General features: G+C 40.5%; 1 protein-coding gene across 2 annotated transcripts in view; it reads left to right on the top strand.

Moving 5' to 3' along the window:
• Window positions 1-5049: 5049 nt before the first annotated feature.
• Window positions 5050-25551, top strand: part of LOC139459902 (breast cancer anti-estrogen resistance protein 3 homolog) — a 148088-nt gene continuing 127586 nt past the window's right edge. The window contains exon 1 of one of the 2 annotated variants that reach the window (XM_071241622.1): window positions 5050-5246. In XM_071241622.1, the coding sequence (XP_071097723.1) occupies window positions 5050-5246 (197 nt within the window). Of the gene's footprint in view, window positions 5247-15065; window positions 15153-25551 lie in introns of those variants that run through there. The other variant, XM_071241623.1, reaches the window with a different exon arrangement.

The raw sequence follows: 25551 nt of genomic DNA, 5'->3' as shown, positions 1-25551 counted from the left end.
ATCCTCACGCTTTGAAGTGAATCTGTCTGCAATCTCGCGAGATTCCTCGTTATTTTCTCATTGATAGCAATTCTAAGATGGCGTCATCTTGCTCGCCGCATGGTATGTAAGCTTCATCTTGTCTGAAACTTTCCCCATTTTTACAATTAATATATACATAACAGCTCCGATAAAAGTAAGAAAACACACAAGATAACTGATTCACTGCATGGTGTTTTTTTTTGTATCAGCTAACGAAAAACAATCGATGAAAAAGATAAGTCACGAAGTTTGGCACGTTACAGACGTTTTCGCTCCATTATCAGACCAGTACATCTTTGTTGTAGGTATATTTGTTGTAACAAACCGTTTTATTAGAGCAAATATTGGCAAAAACGCTTTGGCAGAAACAATGTCCCGGGAACATCCTGGTTAAACAACATTAAAGTGTATTCAAGGAATGAGGACTTTCTTTGAAAACAATCAATCTGTTTCTTAAAATACTGGTCAATATAATTTTGCCATAAGCTAGGTTTTACAAAGAAACAAAACTTTCCGCTGGACATGCTAAATGTCCTAAAAAAAGGGGAAAAATTAATTGCTTCAGAGAACAAAATCGTAAAACTTTTTAAATCAACCACCAAACTTTCAATAATTTGACTACAGTGTCCTGACTCAAAAAGACGTACAACCACATAATCTATATTTCTGACAATAAGTGACCAGTTAAAATTCTAGTAGGATTTGTCTTCAACAACCTGTGCTTGACGGCGACTTACGGAATCGGGTGGTCAGGGTCGTTGATGCGTGTCATGGTATCCCAATTCCGTAGATCAGTCACTGAATTGTTTGGTCCAGACGCGATTATTTACATATATTATACATATACTATAGCTGGAACATAGCTGGGTGCGGCGTTAAACAACAAACAGACAAATCAATGTGCGTGCGTGCGTGCGTGCGTGCGTGCGTGCGTGCGTGCGTGCGTGCATGTACTTGTCCGGACTAATACTGGTTTAAAAGTGCGATACCATGCCACAGTTTAACATTGATTACCCACTCAGACACAGTATACTCCGAGGTGACCATGCAATCCTGTTTTATCCCATCAATATCAGGGTAACAACAAGTTCCATCTTTAAGTGTCTTTTTAATACTTACATCTCAGATTAGAATGTGTGATAGAATCAGATCTAAGATTAGCCATGATGTTAATGCAGAACGGGTTTACAGAGTGGCATGCTACGAAGGATCGACCGCATGTGCGCAGATTGTTTGTTTTACGTTCTTTGTAACAACTGAACGTCGTAACACGCAACATAAAGCGTTGAGAAAATCAGTTAAATCCTTTCTTCTGAATATTTGCGTACTTAACCTATCTGGTTGCGTACGTAGGTGAAAGGGTGATGTGGAAGTCGGAAATGTTTAACTTCAACGTATCTTATCTAAATCTAGATCTTCAGCGCCCCGAACCATTTGTCCCTAGAACTGGCTTGTGGTGTAGCATTGTTGTACACGACGCTGTAAGACAATGTACACAACAGCCTGCCCACGTTAACCACAGCCAACTCTTTTCCATTGACTTTCATAAAGTAACGTTATATTAATTTCATGTCAACCTTTCTGAAAATATATAATTTGGACATAAACAAACAACTACATGTATGAATACACAATGCCATTTAGAAAGTCAAATGTAACAAATGTTATGTTTGGGATAACACTTTCTCAGTAAAGTACAGATTCTAGTACTTTTGGGGTTGAGTCCAATCGGGGATTCGAACCTACATTCTCAGAGTGAGGCACCTAATCGCCAGCACACAAAGTCAGCGATCTAACCCACTCAGCCACCGAAACTTCCCAATTTATTTTGAAAGGGAGCCCAAGTGAGAACGTAGCGAAAACCTAGACTTGTGAAGGATTGTAGCATTACTGTAAAGGCTGGGCGAAAGGGAAAGTACTATGGCTCGGGGACTGGGAGACAGAAGGCCACTTTATGTACATTTGTGCACAGGCCGCAATAAGATCACTAAATATTGCTGGCCTCCCCGGCTTAGTCTGTCTTACAGACCCTGATACAAATATATCAACTACAGCCCATGCAAGTCTATAATGTTTGGCAAGGCTAGATTACTGCAGTATCAGGAAATGAAAATGAAGAGAATCACTGGGCTCCCTTTTTATTATATTTTTATTAAGATAACTGAGCAACTGTTTTTTTCTGTAGGATATGTTCATTTCAGAGACTATATGTTAGTCTATCCCCGGCTCTGTAGGAAGCTGAACACGACATCTGTATTTCTGCACCAAGTGACACTTAAATGAGGATGGCATTGAAACATTCAGGACTAATTATTGACAATATGGTCACAGAGTTGGGTATACATGTAGATGTAACAACGTCCAAATCTTACAAAATATCATCCAATCACAGGTGACAGTTTCTTCACTCGCTCGTTTTGTGCTTTACAGCCTGTAAACTGCCAGGCCCCGTGATTTGGGGTTCGAATCCTGGATTCACCGATTATTATGATCATTCTTCTTTCAGCACCACGCCCATGATCTTTGATTCAACCAAAATTACGAACGTCTTAAAATGACTACTTGTCATCCGCTATTAAAGGTAGTTATCGAGTTATACTAAACGACTGGATGACCTAAAGTAACATGTGGCTTGTGGCTTAATACGTTACAATGGACTTCCTTTCTGCACACGTCAACGGTGCATCCTCGTTGATCGTGTCGCCCAAAACAAACACATGAATAAATACGGAAGTCAAACAAAGAGTTTGTGAAATTGAACTCGTTGACTACCTTTGAGATGACGTGATAAAACTAAAATACATTTAAACTCCCCCAGTCACTCTGAATGCAACGTCCAAGACTCCATACAGTCAAACAACTAATCACGGACAATATTAACATCATTCCTACCAGTGTATAGGTGACGGGACACAGTATTCAACACTACACTATAAATCTATTATTCACACTTGGTGACACGTGATCCCAAGTCAAGAAGAAATCAATCAACAGCCACTGTACATACGAACTTTGCGCACGATCAATTTTATGAAAACGAGTTTATGATAAAGTGGAACGGTACTCACGACGGGTATAAGGAAATATCGGTAAAGGTGAATAGTAACCGCAGGGGAGGACCTGCGTTGTTCGTGTGAATAGCGAATACAAATGTAACATATATGAATGTTAAAGGACCTTTGTAGTTATTTATATTGAGTTGACTGAAAACCTACTTGTTGTAATACGATAGAGTGGAACTGTTGATATATGGACAGAATATCGAGTGTCTTGTGATATCAAATATACTGAACAAAACAACTTAGGGATCATGAATATTTTAGGGGATATATTTTATGAAATCGTGTCTTCATTACAAAAAAATATTCCTAATAATATTCATGAATCCTCACTCTTTTGTTCGGTATATATCAACACGAGTAGATAAAAGTTTAAACCCACAATGGCTACAGAGGAGTTACAAAGTTTGAACGAGTGTCGAAATATTTGATATCATAAGGCACGAAAGGGGCTCTATTTATCATTCAAAATCAGTTTCGTAAACAGTAATAACCAATTAGTTTAGTGTAAACGTACAGCTATTAAACAAGCTTCAGTGATAGAGAGATTATTATGTCATTTAATTGTAACATCATTGTAACCGATGACGTCACAATGGTCTGCAGAGCATTGTGATGCAATTTCAATGTAGCGATATCTGCTAGGAGATATGATCATCGCTTGATAACCCAAGCGATGTATATATCCTTTTGGATGATAAATAACAACGGCGACGGTAACACAACAGACATCTATCCCCGTAACATGGGAGATTAACAAGGAAAAACCCAGCAACACCAAATCGCCTATATTAGTGGCCCGGGCCATGTTGACCTGGTGTAAAAACGTCACTGTGTCCCATCAATCTCCCAAACGCTAACAAGCTGATGCTAAGTGAATAACAAGGACGGACTGGATTATCCTCTCTAACAGTAGGCACTAGAGGTTAAATGTCATGTATGTTCGGTAATTCACTCCTCAGATTGTTATATAGGACACCGAGCCACCTGGCGTCAGCTTAGTTCTGTCTGCCAATGCTTATCGACAGATATCGTATACTTATAGTATGTAGGTTATATGCAATGGCTGAATGCCTGTGCACTTAAAACAAATGGAACAGATGTCATATACATAGAAATATTTTGATTTCGCTTGTGATTTGCATATTCGATGTTTGGATAGTACGATGGTCCAATGCGTTTTTTACGCTGGCTTAACTATTCATATCAAGAACAAATTGGTCCTCCTCCTAACCAGCAACGATGCGCTCGGCACAAAAGACATCACGTAGATCATGGCGGCGTCGTGACGTTTTTAAACACGCTGCGCCCTCTATACTTCACATCACGCCAACGTCGGTCAATCTGCGCGACGTCGTCTACTGGGAATTACTCTCCACCTTAGAATTGATGGCATCCATTTCTGTTGTGATAATATTACATTTTTAAAATGGCGATAAAACCTAAATGGTTTCCATGACGACTGGCTTTATGTCAGTATCGCAGCTTGAGCAAATTTATAATTTAACGTTACAGCATTTTTTTTAAAGTAGTCATTCTTTTCACTAATGTCATTCAAAATGTGGGGCGGGGCGCGGTGGGGTTGTCTAGTGGTTAAAGCATTCGCTCGTCTCGCCGAAGGCCCGGGTTCGATTCCCCACATGGGAACAATGTGTAAAGCCCATTTCTGGTGTCCCCCGCCGTGATATTGCTGGAATATTGCTAAAAGCGGCGTAAAACAATACTCACTCGCTCACTCATTTCAAAAATGGACCAAAATAGTTGCAATAATCGAATGAAAAAAATATGCATAACACAATACACATAAACAAGCTTTTACATAAACAAACACCTGGATACACAGTGACGTATGCGAGAGTATAGTACCTGTCTACACAGGGCTCTACGGTAACAACGTCACCTCGTGTTTCAACTGTGCCGTGATCATTCATAAAGAGGACGCGCATTAAAGCCACCTGGTACATATCACATGGTAGCGGTGACGTTGCCTCGCCACACGCGTCTGGGGACCTGGGGCATATATTTACACGGAGTACCATATATACCTAACGGAATATATACCTGGACATACCTGGATTTACCTGGACATACCTGGATTTACCTGGATATACCTGGATTTACCTGGATAATGCATCGACCGAGGGCAAGTCGAACGGACATGCACAGGTGAAACAAATTTTCTTGTTTTAACTTAAATGTTATATTCATTCATTGAGGCAATACAATAAGGTGTACACTAAATCATGTTTAATAGTTGAAACAATGTATGCAGACTGCATGGATTCAATGCAGTATGGATGTTACCTGTTGATCACGGTTAACTCTTACCTGTGTCACACCTGTCAGAGACTCACGACGTGGACGAAGACGGTATACTAGTATATCAATGTGCACTATTAACGCTATACACTGGTGTGTGTCGCCTTGTCAATGCGTGTTTTCGTTTCTGCAGACACGCTGAATAATATTGAATGTTCAGCGTTTGCTAATCATTTCGCTATAGCTCTGTGCTCTGTCACCAAGGCATAATAATTTTTATTATCATCATTAGGAAACATATTTTTTTCAATAACCTTTTCTTGCGAGTTTGGGTGCGGATATACATATAGTAGTCTTGCTCCAAGGCTCACTGAATGATACGAGATGTCCATGGATCTATACATAGAGGCTTGAAGTGTTTTATTTAATCATGGTTACCACACACGGGGCGGTTTCCCATGCTTGACACGACACCCGATTAACGAGGATAGTTTGTCATTGTGTCCCGATGTGAACCGTTGCTGACACTATCAACCACTCGTTACCCTGGCCAAGATTCGATTGGTTGCCTGACATAGCTGAGACGTATGGTCACATTCATCACCTAACCAATCGCCACCGAGTCTGCACGTTTCCATGGAATAGTTAATAACTACGTTTATAACGAACACTCTTTTAACGAACTGACGGATATAACGAACTAAACTTTGAGTTCGTTATAACCGTAGTGTATATGTCGTACGCATACTAACTTACAGCATACAGGTGCCTGTCGTCATATGCAGCAGTCGCACAGCCCCCCGGGTCCCGGGCAATAGTATATGTACCCAGGAACCTGTTCTGTTCGGAAGAGGCGACTAAATGGATAGAGTAGTAAGGATCGGTGACTTGGATGAAGGTGTGAAAACATACTCAGGGAACACCTTCAACCCGGAAAGTTTTACCCGGAAAAGTCTTCTGTGGCAATAACCACGTGTATCAACAATTTGGCTTAAATGATATTGCAATCGTCTCGTTCCATGATAAAGGAGGCACGGGTGGCCCAGTGGACCGGGGCGTGATATAATTGAACCTTTTGGGATTCCGGGTTCGAATGCAACAACCTATGCTTGTCGTAACAGGCGACTAAAATATGGATCAGGAGGTCAGGCTTAATGACTTGGTTGATAGTATCGTACCCCGACGGCTCGGATCGTTGCTCACAATATCGATCACTGGATTTTCCGGTCCAAACTCGGTTATTTACAGGCCGTATATCATGTCACATAACTTATATGTCTGATTACGGCATTAAACAACAATAAAACAAACAGTTTAGTCTCGTTGTTCCAACGTTTGATTGGCCAAATGATAAAGGTGTGATTAATAAGATTCACGCACTCACTGGTTTTATTAAGTATGTCCTCTGCACCATATCGCATTAGGGGCTGGTCATGTGACCCCTTTTGGAAACCACACCATGAGTTATAGAAATATTACTTGGAAAGCACTTGGAAATGTGCATTCGACAGCATCACTACAAATAAATCAAAACCACCCAACTACAGTAAACTACGGTTATAACGAACTCAAAGGGACTTCTAATTTTAGTTCGTTATAACCGTAGTTCGTTATAAGCACATATACAGCATAACTACAGCTAATAGACGGGACCAGAAAAGTAAGTTAGTTATATCCGTCAGTTCGTTATAAGCGTGTTCGTTATAACCGCAGTTTACTGTAATGATTTTATGGCAATTTGAAGTCTTTTGGTAACCCCTTACAGTTCAAGACCAATGTCAAAAATCCCTGACAGTATGGAACCTGCGGAGAGAGCAGACCCTGGGCAGTAATCTCAAAGAAAAGCCAGAGGGGAAGATGGGACAAAGAGTTTTTAAAATGTCAATGCGCACACAACTAAACTGGCCGAAGTGTGCGCAGTACGTTTCTCCAAGTTCCAAATACATTTTTCAGATCCTTAGGGTATTACCTCTGCGACTACATAATAGAAACTAGTGTTTGACCTATTTCAAAGGATTCAGCAAATATTTCCGAAACGATCCTAATTTTAATTTTATTCGACATAGTACAGCATACGTGTACTTAACATGTACAGTACAGCAAAGCTACTAACATCGACGTCATGTAGACTAACTAACTACGTCGAGTTTTCCGGAGTTCGAGACAAGCGGGTCGCCTGTATTAGACCATTGTGTTTCTGTCGAAGCCACAGTAATGTCTCGTTTGAAACATCAACTTAAAGCATGGAGGTCACACAATGTATGGCGTCCGTATTTTGAATAATCATACAGATTGAGGCGCATGAAGGAATATTATTCAAAATATATTTGGTGGGCTCCTAGTGCATCCACAGCGGGCAACTACTGGTTATATCCTGGTGTCACGTGGCAGGAAGCTTCACAGACAGATTTGCATGGGAAATTACAACCTGGTAAGGTAAAGAATAAAGTTCAAATGTAATTGTGTGTAATGTGATTCTTGATCTCTCATACACATCTCACAGAACTGGAAACACTCATCTCACATATAACACGCAACATATATCTCACACATAACACGCAACACACATCTCACATATAACGTGCAATATATATCTCACACATAACACGCAACACACATCTCACACAAAACAACAAACCAAAGCTGATACTTGTGAAGCAGAATATCATTTATTCCTATCAATGTAATCATATAATTATTCCTTCGTTCATGCATTATATCATAATTAACTGACTGCACAACAAACCAAACCAAAACCTGTGTTTTACGCCGTAGCGGGCAATACCCAGCTGTATAACGGCGGCCTGTAGAGAGTCGAGCCTGGACCAGAGAAACCAGTGGTCAAGAGTGTGCAGAACGCTCCGCGACGTCAGGATAAGATGGCCGAAAGTGAGCCAGATCAGAGCGCCGCGTCTGTTCATGTACCGCGTCTGTTCATGTACCGCGTCTGTTCCTGCCTCAGAATTACCCAATGAAAACTCAACAGCTATCTCTTTGATAGTGTATATACAGATTTCAAAGATAACAATAATTCATCGTTTTTCATGATTATACGAATAATAATTAATTACTGGACCAGACAAACCAGTGATTGACATCATGAGCATCGATCCACGCAACTGGGATACGATGGCATGCATCAACCAAGTCAGCGAGCCTGACAACCCGATCCCGTTAGTCGCCTTTTACGACAAGCATAGTCGCCTTTCACGGCAAGCATGGGTTGTGAACACCTATTCTACCCCGGATCTTCAAAGGTCTATCTTGTACAGTATTGTCACGTAATTTGAAGGGAAATGGTTTCACAAACACCTATATTCATGTGTAAAAGCAAACCATGTTATTTTAAACCCTATTCAATGTATTTATGTAAGCCTGTTTTCTGAACCCTGCATGATGTCAATACCTTGAGCAGTAAGTCAACAAGAAATGTTAATCAAAACACTCAAAGAAAATATCAGACCAGACAGATATTTACAAAACATAAATGTCAACGTGACGTGGAGCGACAGGTGAATCCTGCAATATGACCTTGTTTGCAGGGTGAACAAAGACTCAGGAAACACCTTCAACCCGGACTGTTTTACCCGGAAAAGACTGCAGTGGCAATCACCACGTGTATCAACACAAGGGCTTGAATGATATTGCACTCGTCTTGTTCTATGTTAAGGTTCGGGGGCACGGGTGACCCAGTCGTCTAAGGCGCCGCGATTCGCAGTGCAGAGTTGCGTCCCTTGGCCACGCCAGAAACCTATGATTGTGGGTTCGAATCCCGGTTCGCCCCGATTATGTTTCTAGGTTTGTCAGCACCATACCCGTGCTCGTGGGTTTCATCGAAGTGGTAAACGTCTAAGATCTGCATCACTTCGGGCTTTCCTCCCACATTAAGCTGACACGTCGCGATATAACTGGAACACTGTTAAAAGCGGCGTTAAACCCAAATCACTTACTCACTCACTATGTTAAGGTTCGGTTGTTTGTTTGTTGTTTAACGCCGAACTCAGCAATAGTCCAACTATATCACAGCAGTCTGACAATAATCGAGTCTGGACTAGACAATCCAGTGATTGACATCATGAGCATCGATCTACGCAACTGGGATACGATGACATGCATCAACCAAGTCAGAGAGCACCCAATCCGTTAGTCGCCTCTTGCGACAAGCATAGTCGCCTTTTACGGCAAGCATGGGTTGTTGAAGACCTACGAGTATCTCTACCCGGATCTTCACAGGTATGTTCTGTGTTAAAGGAGGCACGGATGGCCCAGTGGACTGGGGCGTGATATAACTGAATCCTTTGGGGATTTCGGGTTCGAATGTAGCAACCTATGCTCGTCGTAAGAGGCGAGTAAATGGATCGGGTGGTGACTTGGTTGATAGCATGTCATCGTGCCCCGACGGCGTGGGTCGTTGCTCACAATATCGATCACTGGGTTGTCTGTTCCAGACTCGATTATTTACATGCCACCGTCATATGGATGGAATATTGCTGAGTGTGGCGTTAAACAACAAAGAAAACAAGATGAAACAGAATACCTGTTCCATAGGCGTTAAAACAGTTTTATTTAATCTAACCAGTTATAGTAAAACCTCATTAGAATAGACCCCGTTAATCCAGAAAGGTGTCAACCAGGACGATTTTAGTGGGAACGCTACCGTCCGGATAAACGAGGTTCCACTTAATTATTTGGTCTGATGTTTTGGTGAAAGGACGAGCTGACGGACGATTGTGAACAATTTCCTGACTTTTATTTTTTTTTATGAAAAAAGCGCAAACTTGCAGTGGCCTCAAGCGACAGTAAAACGGCACACGCGTAAAGTGAGGAAATTGTTGAGGTCGTGTCTGTTGTCGTCGTCGTTGTAGAAACATCACGTTTCACAGGAAAGGACAAGAACAAGTAACAAGCACAGCTTTTAGCCAGGGGAGACACCAGTTATCGCACCTCGCCTCCACACGACGGATAATACCGTATTAGGTGTGGTATATGCACGCTATACGTCAAGCCATGTTTCACAAACTGGCGTAACTCACTTTAACACAGACTTGCGACATTCGGACTGCTAGTATTGCTTCGCGGAACGGATGCCCTATACTTTGACTGACGTATCTGAAATGAAAACACTTTGCGATTATTCTCGTTAAATCGGTTGTTTTTTTCAAATATGACATAATCAGCAAAGAGAATCTCTTCATTTTAAAAACTAACTAGATTAACCAAGACTAACTAAAATATTTTAGTTTTTCTGTTTTGGGAGTTACCAGATATTTTGTCACCGGATCTGTAAGATACACGTGGACACCCCGGAAGAGACGACATACAAAGAGGCGTTAATATACTCAACAACAAAAGTTCCTGTGACACCAATATTTTAGTGTATTTTTCAAACAAGTGAAGTTTGGTTTTCAATATTGTAGTACATGTATGGAATCAAGTCACAAAAACGCAACTGCTACAGAAAAGCATGCATTCCATGCAAAAGTTGACTTTTATGCAAGCCCCACGCATTTCACTACCCAAGAATGGGTATAAAAACATGTGCGTTAACGAGATTCCATATGCATTATTTAGCATCGTGCTAACAACAACCACTCAGAAAAACAACAAAATTACGCAATTATTCAACTTTACGAAATGCCACGACAGTCCGAAAATGAGCGTCTGCGAGCCATTGGTATGCTTGAAGCAGGATCAAGTCAACGTGATGTTGCAAGACAATTTAACGTCCGCAGAAACACCATTTGGTGTTTATGGCAACGTTGGCAACAGACGAATGTAGTCAGAGACCATCCTCGGAGTGGAAGGCCACGCGTAACCAATAATGGACAAGACAACTGGATTCGAGCAACACACCTACGAAAACGATTACAGCCAGCAACAGTGACTGCAAGAGGCATCCCTGGCCTTCGACGAATATCTTCACAAACCGTAAGTCGTCGCCTCAGATATGCAGGGATTGTCGCCAGAAGACCCGACAGACGTCCCATTTTGACAGGAAACCACCGTCAAGCACGTCTACAGTGGCGCAGACAGAGTCTACGCTGGACGGCCAAGCAGTGGGAACAGGTTCTATTCACTGACGAGTCTCGTTTTTACCTCAGCCACAGCGAAGGACGGATTCCAGTGTACCGACGTTGAGCTGAACGTTACGTCAATCATTGTGTCATGGAAGAAGATCGGTTCGGGGGCGGCAGCGTTATGGTATGGGGTGGGATTACAGCAAGGCAGAGGACCCGTTTGTTAGTTGTAGAGGGAAATCTCAATGGACAGCGCTACCGCGACGGGGTCATCGGCCCTGTTGTTCTACCGTTTTTGCGTCGTCATGGCCCAGGCATTACCTTTCAACATGACAACGCCCGGCCTGATATTGCTCGACTTGTTGAGGATTCTCTTCAACAAAACAACGTTAATGTCATCCCCTGGCCGGCTCGCTCCCCTGATCTCTCACCAATCGAGCACATGTGGGATAAGATGGATCGGCGCCTTCGACGTCAACCACGTGTTCCACAGACACTCCAGGAACTTCGAAACATGCTCCAGCAGATATGGACACATATCCCACAGGACTTTGCGCGACGCCTGGTCCATTCCATGAGACGAAGGTGTGTTGCTTGCATCGCTACCAGAGCTGGACACACACGCTATTGATTTGTAAATTGCCATTTTGGCATATTCATGTGGGTTTTTTTATGAAATCACGCATTTTCTGAAGTCAGTATGGCAAATTAAACCATTTGAACACTTACAGGAGTCTTTTATCTGTTGCAAACCGAAATTGTTTCAGATTTGGTAATAAACATAATTTTGCATGAAATCGTATTCAATGTCACAGGAACTTTTGTTGTTCAGTATTATAGATATCACACACGCACGCGCGCATGCACGTATAGTCCATTGTATCGTGTACGTTTTTAATTTTTCGTTGCCGCCAAATGAATGATGGGAAAATTTGGAAACATTGGTTTTCTTCATCTGTACATTGAAAGCTTTCAGAATATGTATAGTTTTGCTAATCTCCAATTTTTTTCAACAAAAGTACATAAGGAACTGGACTAGTAGCTACTATAAAAGTGCAGTAATTTTCAACGCGACGTTAAACCGCGTTTCACCGGACCACTTTGGTAGCTAACGGTATGGACTATCTATAACATGTACACGTCTAAACGCCTCGTGATTGAGGAGGTGCAGTCGCTGCTCGTGGGCCTTACCGCGTGTATATCTACTAACCTTGTACTTTCCGTGTGAGGGCAAAACACTTGTTTAACAGTGAGTGTAATGTCAGAATAGAGATACACCATTAGGTCATATTTGTAATCGACATCTACACCAATATTCTCGAGGTTGTGTTTTCCCGACCGCAAAGTATAGGTTGGAATTAATTCTACCCACAAATGAGTGCTCGTGGTTAAAGTACACGACCTACTTAACTGTACCAAACACACTCAAGAAGGAAATATACTCTTTGGGAAATTATTCACACAAAATGTAATTTGTAAATATCCAGTCATGAAAACAAATTATTTCACTACATCCTGACAAATAATGAAGCCATCAATATCAATTGCATTTGTTATCATTTCAAACAATAAATACCCCTTCATCTTAATCAACCGTTGACATTGTATGTATTATAATATAATCAAATATGTAATATTGATTGGTTTTTGTGTCTACAGGAGTGTAAATTATGTATGTCTGTATATATGTATACATGAATCATGAGTTTTGTCTTTTTAAAAATTGCATCTGTCCCGTAATGGAACGTTTCTGCAATAAATAGTATCTTATCTTATCTATAGACGGTGTCTTTTCCATATTCCGACGAATCTCGTTTTAGCCGATACCCATGCAGGGAGTGCCCTTTTGTTTAGCGTCCGATACAGGAAATCTGATTTACACCCTTCATGGTTTGTTTGCATTGTTTAAAGGAGCAGTACCCGGCTTTCTAGACTAACATTTAGTCTCTGAAATCTTATATTACACAATATCCTTCTTGACTCTACAAATAAAAAAAAAATCCCTATGCTGATTGTGGAATAGAGCTAGCTTGAGCTGGCTAGACTTGCTTTTGTATGCATTTCTAGATTATTATTTTTTCATAAAATAAATATATTCCACGGTCATGGTGCAGGACTACCGGCTTTCTGTCAAATCCTTCTTCCTGATTTTAGCTACGACCACTTGTGTTTTATATGACGCATAATGAGCAATTACAATTTCTAGAACACAATAAATGCGAATTCACATATATTTTTATATGGTGCATGTGACATTACAAACAGGCAGAAATTAATGCAACATTATCATTTTAAACACCAAATCCCATATAAGTTGAAATAATACACAAACAATTTCGTAACTATAAGAAAGAAGGCACGGAGTAAAATACATTAAGAAGCTATTTCTAGACTCATTGACAATTAAAAGCTATCGATATCATGCAGAAACGCAAGATTACGTACATAGATACACACCCAGAAACTGTATACATACCGTAAATCACAGAATAAAAGCCTGCATTGAATAAAGGTCGGGTCTCGGGACCTTCCGAAAAAAATACGACGGGCATTTATTGAAGGATTTACGGCACTTGAGAACAGAGCTAAATATCAATTACATGATGCGATACGTATATATAAACACAGGTGCGTCACCTATGTCCAATGCATCGGAGCGCATCGTATTCGAATTTCGGTGTCAGTGTGTTTGGTATGTACGAAAAATAGGTGTTTCTGTTCACGTGACGTGTGCAGTTACATGTAGAACTACGGTCGTATTGTGAATCCAGGCTAACACGCCTTGAAAATATTCAGCCGAAATAGAGGTACTGTTTGTTTCACATAACTCAAACTTTAAGAGAGTAAATGAAAGTAAAAATTCAAACCAATTGTTATGCATCCATCGATATAAACCGAATGAACTTTTCCGGTGTATTGCATTTTGATGTAATGGATATTTGATCAATAACTGTTCTACGCAGTGACTTTCTGCATGACCGTTTTTATGTCACATATTTGAAATTTTCCAAATGCCTGACACACCTACAACCCGAGACGCCCATCCCCCTACACACTTTATACTACCTCTGTCGGGAAACAAAGCAAGACAATTTTACATTGTGAACGTTTAGCAACTGTTAATGCATGACAAAATAACGAGAATTGAATGGAAATAGAATAGCATTCAATAAATGCAAATCATGAGTATATATTCGCTTTTTAAGTAGTAGCTAGTAGCAGTAGTTATAGTAGTAGTAGTAGTAGTAGTAGTAGTAGTAGTAGTAGTAGTAGTATCTATATCAGCATCCGCGTTCACATAAATACATGATGATGATGATTATTATTATTACTGTTGTTATCATTATTATTATCATTTATTTATTAATTAATTAATTAAATAACAGTATGCATTCACTCAAAAACAGCCCCCCCCCCCCCCCCCCCCCTCCCTTATTAGAAGTAAAACTATAAAAATGTATACGTTTACAAATGCGTCATTTTTTTTTATCCTTATCCATTTTATTTTGTTTGACATTTAAATGGCTCTTTCAATAATGTCGAACAGGGACACCTTAAAGGACATGGAGTTATTGTTCCGTTTCCAAACAATAGCTAGCCGACACAACCTCTCACATTCCGATTATGTAAAGCAAATAAAACTCGGCTAAATGCGACAGGTGCTTGTAGCGACCTTGACCCCTTAAAGGTCATATGATTTACCGATTGGGACAGTTGAGGTCATAAACAAATTGCGCGTGCCGCCGCCACTTCGATCAAAACAAACCACGAATCTGACCTAGTCAGTGGATTAAAGGTAAGCAGACTTATCATACGCTTCGTGAAAATGATTTCAAACTGTTGCCGTGACATGACAGCGCGACCATGAATATGAAAGAGACACAAAAATCTGCAACAGACATGCAGACAACAAAACGTGCCAACGACTTGCAGTACAGGTGTGTCAGTGTATACTTACCTGTGATTGCACAGCTGATCTAACACTACACAGACAGACGCTACCACCCATGACCATTGATGTATATTTCAATTGATCTTTAAACTAATTTGATACACAAAACTTTTGAAACTCTAGATGGTCTATATTGTCTGACGTTTCTGAAAGTTTATTGATATATGAACAAGCACAGCGTTAGAGCACAGTGACATGATTCAGGAGCTATCTGGGTGAGGAGTGTGTTGACATCGGGGTACGGAATTCGTATTATAATTGTGAACCGTCATTTATTTGTTGCCTCCAAGTCGTCTTAATTTTGTGCAGTTAACACAATAATGAAAGCCATAGATGTATATGATCTACATTACCAAATACACAATAAACACTTCACAAAATTACAATATTAATAGGTGTTATTATTTTTCTTATATTTCTTTTTTACAAACATTAATGATATTAATATTTTTAATGCCAAATTAATAAGAAAAATATTACTAAATTATAATTTTAATAGGCATTAATAATGTTTTATGTTTTCTTTGTTACAAAATGTATTCAAATCTTTAAAAAAAACTTATATTAAACCTGTATAGTTGCTATTAATAGCTTCAACATTGTGTGTACAAGCAGCAGACATGACACAATAAATGCATGAAACTCCCCTTCATACAAATGTAAAGCGTTGCTTCATGAAACGGAGGTCATGAGGGGCGAGGTCTACGCTGTCATGCTTTGGTAGTCGTAAAGAAAGCAGGAATACATGGCGCAGATCTCAGCAAACATGTCGACATCGTGCACTGCACATTGAATCGACACAATTAAACTTTTCAAGACGCTACTCGTGCGTGATCACACAGATTATAGAGGGAGGGGCGGTAACGATTAATTTGTCTCCTCATCTTGCTTCCTCCACCTGTCTTCTCATTCTTCTCACAGTGCTCACATGGCTGCTTGTTTGGATTCATGAACATCCTTTGTGATACTCACAGCATTGTATTGAAGCCTAAGTAGAACAGCATTAAACCCATGTCCTTGAGAATTACAAGCGTCTCCTCACAGCAGTGTAATATAATCCTCTGGAAATTGTGAAATATAGTTGTGTTTTCTTTTAATCGAAATTACATGCCCTAATTATAAATAATGGCATTTTAATGATGTTCCAATATTTATTGTTTTGTTTGAAATGTCATCCCCTGAAAAACAATGTTAATAGTTATTCCAGGAGTATTGGCTAATGCACATGAACGGTATATATTTTGTTATTTTTCTTTTATTTCTGGTCTTGTTTTCTTAATGTTTTCTTCTTTGCCTCAGTTTGTCTTTTACTTTTTCAGTACTCAATTTCACTATTTACTCTCCTGTCAGTTTCTGTATATTCAGGCCAGGAATGTTTTTCTTGTTTGAATGAATTGACACACATATCTCTTTTGTCATTTGAAATGTAGAATTTGATTGAAATCACTGATAGAAATGCACTTGTTTTCAAGTGTGCCTCAAGGCACTCATGATACTTTTTATGTGTGCCTTCAATGGTAGAATAAGTTTGCCAGGTTTATCATCATACCTACAAGCGTGCTGTTCGCATGATTAAAATCAACATGGCACTCCCAGTGCCCTTAGGTCATGTCTACAATTAAAAGAAAATATACCCAATATCAAATATTTTCAAACGCTAGTTTGTCATCACCGCTCTTGAATGTAAATGTTTCTAACCTTGGAAATTATACGTTTTCTTAATTTCATATTCTTAAAAAACAATTTATTAAGAAATTTACCTATTATCAACCCAGATTCTTGTGACCACAGCACATTAATTTGGACATTTGGACAACATTACATTAATTTGCCTGATGCCTTTCCCAGAGATTCCTAACCTGCCGAGAAAGCTGGTCCATGTCATCTGCAGGACATACATACATTAATCCCTAATACACGCCTTGTCATTGTTGTAGCAATCCTTGGAATGCATCCCATCCCATTAGGTTAAACAGGTGACATTTATCTCCCCTTGAGCCATTGCCCAGTCAACCCTGTATCTGTAATCATGATACGGTCCCCACACCAAGTACCAGCATTGTTAACTGATGGTAATCAGTCCAATACTGCTATCAATACAATCAGTTGTAACACTGATAGCATCTCTCTATTCATGGTGTTGTGATCACTGTTTATGATCTGTTGGCCTGCGTTAGTTGTTACCGTTTTCGACGTAATAAGTGCCCAGAGCGCTCTCAAAATTAGGAATAGGGTCGGTTATTAGAATGTTATTTTGGTGAAAAAAACAGAGTTGAAAGATAAATTTTGTGGTTTATACTGATAGCCTGAAATGTTTATGTACGACAGATATATTTTTGCAGAATTAAATTGCCCATAATTAAGGGTGCATATAACACACGAGTGTGTTGTATAAACGAATAAATAAGTCTTGTGAACATGGAGCAGTTGCAAGGGGTTCTAATTGGGATTGTTCACTTGCCAATATATTAGCAAATATCGCCGTGGGCGCTTTTTGGAGCGGGGCGCTTATTACGTCGAATACTGTATACTGGTTGAGAGGTTATGAATCAATCATTATTGTCGCCATAATTACCTTAACATTTCATAATACTTTTTGTGAGATGGTTGCGTGTCTTGTACTTTTTACGAAATCCCTGTTGAAATAAAATAGACGTCTTTGATAGAAGGGTGCACAAATGACCTTGGTGTCACAGGTCCTGCATTTCACTGTGTAGAGTTGCGCCCTTCAGGAATGTCAGATACATATCATTGTGGGGTAGAATACATCTCCAGCAACCCATGCGTGCAATAAAAGGCTACTATGTTTGTCATAAGAGGAGACTAACAGGAACAGGTGGTCAGGCTCACTGACTTGGTTAATGCATGTCATCGTATTCAATTTGCATAGATGGATGCTCGTGATATCAATTACTGGATTGTCTGGTCCAGACTCAATTATTTACAGACCACCGTCATATAGCTGGAATACTGCTGAGTGTGGCGTAAAACAACAAACAAACAAATATTGTGGGTTCAGTTTCCAGATCCATTCCTTCAAACGTCTCAGACCTCAGACTTTGGGCTTAACCCGACAAGCCATGATATGGTACTGGAATACTGCTCCAACCAGCGTTAAGACCACTCATCAACTCACTTTACAAAAAGAATTGGAACATTTGCACATGCTTGAATCAGGATATTGAAGATATATTTTGAAAACATTAGATTCTGAAACAATGAAAGATATCATCAACATCTGTTATATCAAACACTGATGTTTGCAGTGTAGTCTGTTCCTGATAATTTGGAGTCGACTACAGTCAAGTACGGTTATAACGAACTCAAAGGGACAGCTAATTTTAGTTCGTTATAACCGTAGTTCGTTATAAGCATATAAACAGCATAACTACAGCAAATAGTCGGGACCAAAAAGTAAGTTCGTTATATCCGTCAGTTCGTTTTAAGCGTGTTCGTTATAACCGTAGTTTACTGTAGTTCCATTGAAATTGTCCAGATTAACCAATCACTGATCATGTTGATACCATTGGTCTTGAAATAAAGAGTTTCAGTTATTTATTTAATTTATTTGTTTTGATAACCCTAATTATTTATGTAAATTTCCTATGATTTATGACTCTATTTAATTGCTCCGACAGTGATGTGTGACAGTCTGAGTGCTCTGAATGTCTTTAAAAAGCCGCAAGTGTTCACCGAGGCAGTGTAGGTGAGATGAGGTGAGGTGAGGTGAGGTGAGGTGAAATGGGGTTTAACGTCGCGTCCAAGATTATTGCACTTATATCGCGACGTGCATGCACGTGTGTGTGTGTGTGGCTGCTAGTACTAGGCCGGACCGATGCCGATTTATAGTGCTAGCACACTCAGATACCATGCCGCAGTTTAACATGAATACCCCACTCAGACACAGTATACTGACTCCGAGCCAACCAGTCTTTGTTTTACCCCCTTAATGCCGAGCGCCAGACAGGGTAACAACAAGTACCATCTTTTAACGTCATTTGGTATGACGCGTCCGGGGATCGAACCCCGGACCTTCCGCTCTCTGGGCGGATGCTCTGCCACTAGACCACAGGGGCGGTCGAGGCAGTGTTGGTCCTATATCACCAAGCCCTGCTGGCCAGTAGTGTGGCAGCATCCAGGTCATCTGTCTGAGGGTAACTTTATGCTCAATAAACTGGAGTATATGGTGCCTTGTCTGGGCTATAACTCAGTCGTATATACTGGTTTATGCCATAGTGGGTTTATTACCTGTAAAGGATATGATTTTATCTTACTTCTGAGGCCCAAGTTGTTATGCAGATACTGACTATATAAATAGATGGGATGTATTTTATGTGTTTTCAGTCTGACAGGTATTGGTGAAACACTTTTGCACTGATTAAATGGTTGATAAGTTTGTTATTATTTGATCAATTTCTGTGTTAACCTTTCTTCAAGTGGCTGTTAAACTGACAAGAATTTGTTTTGATAAACATAAATTTGCGTGAATATGTTTTGTATTGGGTTATAACCCTCAAGTTCTAAGTTTAGATTTTATGTTTTGTTTCTGAGAGCTCACGCAATGTTTCTTTATTGCCATAAGTGCCCATGCCTGGAAGGAAGGTGAGGGAAGTAAGTTCCTGACTTCTGCCAATCTGATCCAGCCGAGAGACTGATCTCTTTTTTGTTAGGGTGGCCCAGTTGGTAGTGCACTCCATGCAGATGACCAGGGTTTGAATCCACATCTGTCTCAACCAGCCAAGTGACTGATGTCTTCACAGAATGCTGACTCTGTGTGTTAGGATGGCCCAGTTGGTAGTGCACTCCATGCAGATGACCAGGGTTTGAATCCACATCTGTCTCAACTAGCCAAGAGACTGATCTCTTCTCAGAATGCTTTCTCTGTGTGGTAGGGTGGCCCAGTTGGTAGTTCATGTTATGCAGATGACCAGGGTTTGAATCCACACCCATCTCAACCAGCCTAAAGACTGATGTCTTCACAGAATGCTGACTCTGTGTGTTAGGGTGGCCCAGTTGGTAGTGCACACCATGCAGATGACCAGGGTTTGAATCCACACCCATCTCAACCAGCCTAAAGACTGATGTCTTCACTGAATGCTGACTCTGTGTGTTAGGGTGGCCCAGTTGGTAGTGTACACTATGCAGATGACCAGGGTTTGAATCCACACCCATCTCAACCAGCCTAAAGACTGATGTCTTCACCGAATGCTGACTCTGTGTGTTAGAGTGGCCCAGGGTTTGAATTCACACCCATCTCAACCAGCCAAGAGACTGATGTCTTCACAGAATGCTGACTCTGTGTGTTAGGGTGGCCCATAACCACCTCAACCAGCCATGACTCTGCATGTTATGGTTCATGTTATGCAGAAAACAATTTCTGGAATTCCCTATTGTTGCATGTTATAATTACAAGGCAAACTTGGCACACTTTAAAATAAGAATAAGTCTGGACAAGTACAAACAGACACAGACACATGTGCGTGCACATCGCTATATAAGTTCAATTATCTTGTTACCTGTGAAGATCCTGGTTAGAATAGGTCTTCAGCAACCCATGCTTGCTGTAAAAAAAAAAGGGCGACTATGCTTGTCATAAGAGGCGATTAACGGGATCGGGTGGTCAGGCTCGCTTACTTGGTTGATGCATGTCATTGTATCCCAATTGCATAGATCGATGCTCATTATGTCAATCACTGGATTGTCTGGTCTAGACTCAATTATTTGCAGACCGCCATCATATATCACTGGGATATTGCTGAGTGCAGAATTAAACAAAAAAGAAACAAACAAAGCAATTATCTTGGACACGACGTTACACCCCCATTTCACCTCACCTCACATCACTATGTCTGTTCCCTTCTTTCTTTATGCCACTGGAATCCGGGTTAGAATAGGTCTTCAGCAATCCATGCTAGCCGTAAAAGGTGACTATGCTTGTCGTAAACGGTGACTAACGGGATCGGTGGTCAGGCTTGCTGACTTTGTTGATGCATGTCATCGATCCCAATTGCGTGGATCGATGCTCATGACATTAATCACTGGATTGTCTGGTCCAGACTCGATTATTTACAGACCGCCGTCATATAGCTGGAATATTGCTGAATGTGGCGTTAAACAACAAACCAACCAACCAACCAACTTTATGCCACTCAACCTTTGATAAGAATAATCAGACATTAAGATAGAAATATCCTTATCAAAAATAGAGTGGTATATATCAATAAAATGCCTCCTGGCTATCTTGAAAAATATGGATTCAAAACTGATACTTTTGTGTCCTTTACATGTCAACAATGTGATGCATGGGCTTGAAATCCACAGCCACACTTGAACAAGACTCTCACAACATCAGACGAAATGTTGTGACTTGGTATTTATATCTAAATTGTGTCAAGACTTGTGGGTGAATAATATTGATAGTGACAGCCTGAAGCATATGTGAATCTGGATCAATAGGGTGCGTATCACCCTTGCCTGACAGTGACGCCTCGAGGTCAGCGACCTCCTGTCAGAATGAGGTCAGCTCTCACATACCTGTGTTGCCAATACGCAATATCTGTTTTACACACATTCACAGAAAGTACATCAGTGTTGACACAGAATGCTTGGGTTGTTTTCACTTAAATTTGTGCCAAAACTTTGAAAACTTGCTTAAACATTTGTAATGGAAGATTTACAATTTGAGTGATATCATAAAAATCTGTCACCAACTTGTACAGTATCATATTTCAGGAAAATTCATTTTTTAAAATATTTTTTATATATTAGGCAACAATGAAATCTGTAGGTCTCAAGAGTTGGGTACAAAATGTCTGATTGGAAATTGTTTCTCCGAAGCCCTGGCAAAATGTATTTAGATACACATACAGAACGATCTGGTCATACATACTCTGGAGTTGACTGAAGCTTTATCTTTACTTAAACATGTAAAGTCAGAAGGAATGTGTTTATAGTAAAAAAGAAATGCAAACATTAGTGACTTCTTGTGTAACCAATGATTACTGATAATGTCATTGATATCACGTGACCATTGGTCCAGGTAATCCTGAGGTCCCAAGGACCAACTCAAAACCCGACCAAACCTAGTACCCGAGTTACCCGTCCCAGCCCGAGTTTGAAGTTGTTGTTTGTTGTTTAACACTGCACTCAGCAATATTCCAGCTATATGACGGCGGCCTGTAAATAATCGGGTCTGAACCAGCCAACCAGTGATTGACATCATGAGCATCGATCCACGCAATTGGGATACAATGATATGCATTAACCAAGTGAGCCAGCTTGACCACGCAATCCCGTTAGTCGCCTTTTACAGCAAGCATGGGTTGCTGAAGACCTATTCTACCCCGGATCTTCACGGGTATAGTTTGAAGATGCTGAGGTGAAATGGGGTTTAACGTCGCGTCCAAGATTATTGCACTTATATCGCGACGTGCATGCACGTGTGTGTTTGTGTTGCTGCTTGTACTAGTCCGGACTGATGCCGATTTATAGTGCTAGCTCACTGAGATACCATGCCGCAGTTTAACATGAATACCCCACTCAGACACAGTATACTGACTCCGAGTCGACCAGTCCTTGTTTTAGCCCCTTAATGCCGAGCGCCAGACAGGGTAACAACAAGTACCATCTTTTAACATCTTTTGGTATGACGCAGCCGGGGATTGAACCCCGGACCTTCTGCTCTACAGGCGGATGCTCTACCACTAGACCATGGCGGCGGTCTATAGTTTGAAGTAAGCATCCTACCACATTTTTATCTTTTTATCTGATAAAATATGTTCCTATGTTCTCCATGGCTGTAGGAAGAAACATGATACAGTTCTAAATTACTCCTTCATCTGTTACCATGTCACAGAGAATTATGACGAAAAGCTTCAGAATGTACGCCATGATTCATGAGACGTGAAATATGCCATCAATGTTCGCCATCACCCACAAACATGCTTCAGCAACATTGCAACATGCTTGTGAAGAGACAACATATATCGATTCTGTTTTGTGGAATGATGGGTAAAATATTTTTGAGTGAAGGTCGTTATAAGTCAGTGGAAATGAAATGACGACCAACGTTTTGTGTTCAGAATGATATATGATATTGTGGCCGCATGCGTGAAATGTTTTCACGGTGTTATTAGTTCCAGATCCACACCACATGACACTGAAAAGTGGAATTTGCAAGATTTTATCATGTCTATGTTTTCTGTTTTCCGAGTTTTTGATTTCTTCCAGGGGAATAAGAAATTATCCAAGTTTTCTGATTTGCTATCATTTTATTAACATAAAAATTTAGGTGTTTATTGGGAAGAGATTATTTTCTTAAGGACAAGTAACTATTTATGTTTCAGGGTGTGAAATGGAATATTTTCAAGCGTACCACAGACACTCATAAGATATTTATGTGTGTCTTGTGGACTAGCCTTGCTCCAAGTCTGTAGAGAATGATAAGGCCATGGTTGAAAAGTAATTTTGGGGACCTTTGATATGAAGTTTACTGAAATGAAATACTACTTGTCACTTTATGCAGCCATTTATACAACTACCAATCTGTAGAAACCATTACTGTCTGTGCAGCAGGATCGCTCACTCCCTCGCCCAACTCACTCACTCACTCACTCACTCACCCACCCACCCACCCACCCACCCACTCACTCACTCACAGCCCACCCACCCACCCACCCACTCACTCACTCACTCACTAAGTCTGTCACTCCGTCATCCAACCCACTCAGTCGGTCACTCACTCACCCAACCCACTCAGTCGGTCATTCACTCAGTCTGTCACTCACTCACTAAGTCTGTCACTCAGTCTGTCACTCAGTCGGTCACTCACTAAGTCGGTCACCCACCCACTCACTCACTCACTCACTCACTCACTCACTCACTCACTCACTCAAATATAAATGGTGATGATTTTATTGGGATGATTATGGTAGTTTCTCCCAGGTAGGGATCCTCCTCCCACGTCATGCCTCACAGAACACACAACAATGTAACCACAGAGATTCTAGGCCAGGTAAACTGACATACAAGCTATTGTGTGTGGCAGCTTGTACTAGTCGGGACTAATGCCAATTTTAAAATGCTAGCCGACTGAGATATCATGCCGCAGTTTAACATGAATACCCACTCACACACAGTATACTGACTCTGAGCCGACCAATCCTTGTTTTAGCCCCTTAATGCCGATCGCCAGACACGGTAACAACAAGTACCATCTTTTAACGGCTTTTGGTATGACGAGGCCAGGGATCGAACCCCGGACCTACTGCTCTGCGGGAAGAGCGTCCACCCAGAGAGCAGAAGGTCGCTATATATAAGTGCAATAATCTTGGACGTAAACCCTATATCACTGCCCTTACCTATAATCCACTCGCATAGAGGATGCTGCTTTTTAAAGGAATGATTGCTTCTCTGTTTCCTCATACAAAAAGCTGCCTCATCCTTGACAGATTTGCAGGCCAAGCAGAGACTGGTTAGGTGCTCTGGATCAAAATAATGCAACTTTCTGTTAAGAGAGGTGTCACAAAAACTTAAAAACATCTACATGTATGTTCGTATTTCAAATTTTCCTTGTAAAAAAAATATGCACAGATTTTAGGAAATATTGTTTTATGATCATTTTCTGTGATGACAGGGTTGACGTATATGCTTGTATATCACTTTGTTCATTTAATGAGTGAGTGAGTGAGTGAGTGAGTTGGGTTTAAAGCTGTTCTGAACAGTATTCCAGTCATGTCACAGTGTGTCCGCTTAATGTGGGAGGAAAACCCAAAGTGATGCAGGGCTGACGTTTACCATTTGGGTAAAACCCACGAACATGGGTATGGTGCTGTCCTGAGATTAGTACCCACAATCAAAGGTTTCTGGCATGTCCAAGGGATGCATCTCTGTGAGAATTTGCAGCACCTTCGACGCCTGGGCCATTTGGGAAAGGAACTTGCACTGAAGGAATAAAGAATTTGAAATCCAAAAGTCAACCCGTCTTCATTGATACTTTAGCTTCGTAATGGCACTTAAAGATAGCAGTCATTTCTGTAAAAAGACGTATGCTGGGTAATACCAGTATATTTCAGGGTAGATATGGTAGAGTTTAAAATCATTTCTTTTATGTTCTAGCTTTTCATTATGAAGGATTTGTTGGGTTTTGTTCTTTTTCTCATATTTTCTGTCTATCAACATTAGACCCAAGATGTACCTGCCAAGCTATTCTGATGATGTGTAACCCTATTAAAATACTTGAACT

The sequence above is a fragment of the Haliotis cracherodii genome, unplaced genomic scaffold, assembly GCF_022045235.1.
Source record: "Haliotis cracherodii isolate W230 unplaced genomic scaffold, xgHalCrac1.p SCAF_13, whole genome shotgun sequence".
Taxonomy (NCBI): Eukaryota; Metazoa; Mollusca; class Gastropoda; order Lepetellida; family Haliotidae; genus Haliotis; species Haliotis cracherodii.
This window is presented reverse-complemented; position numbering and strand designations above follow the sequence as displayed.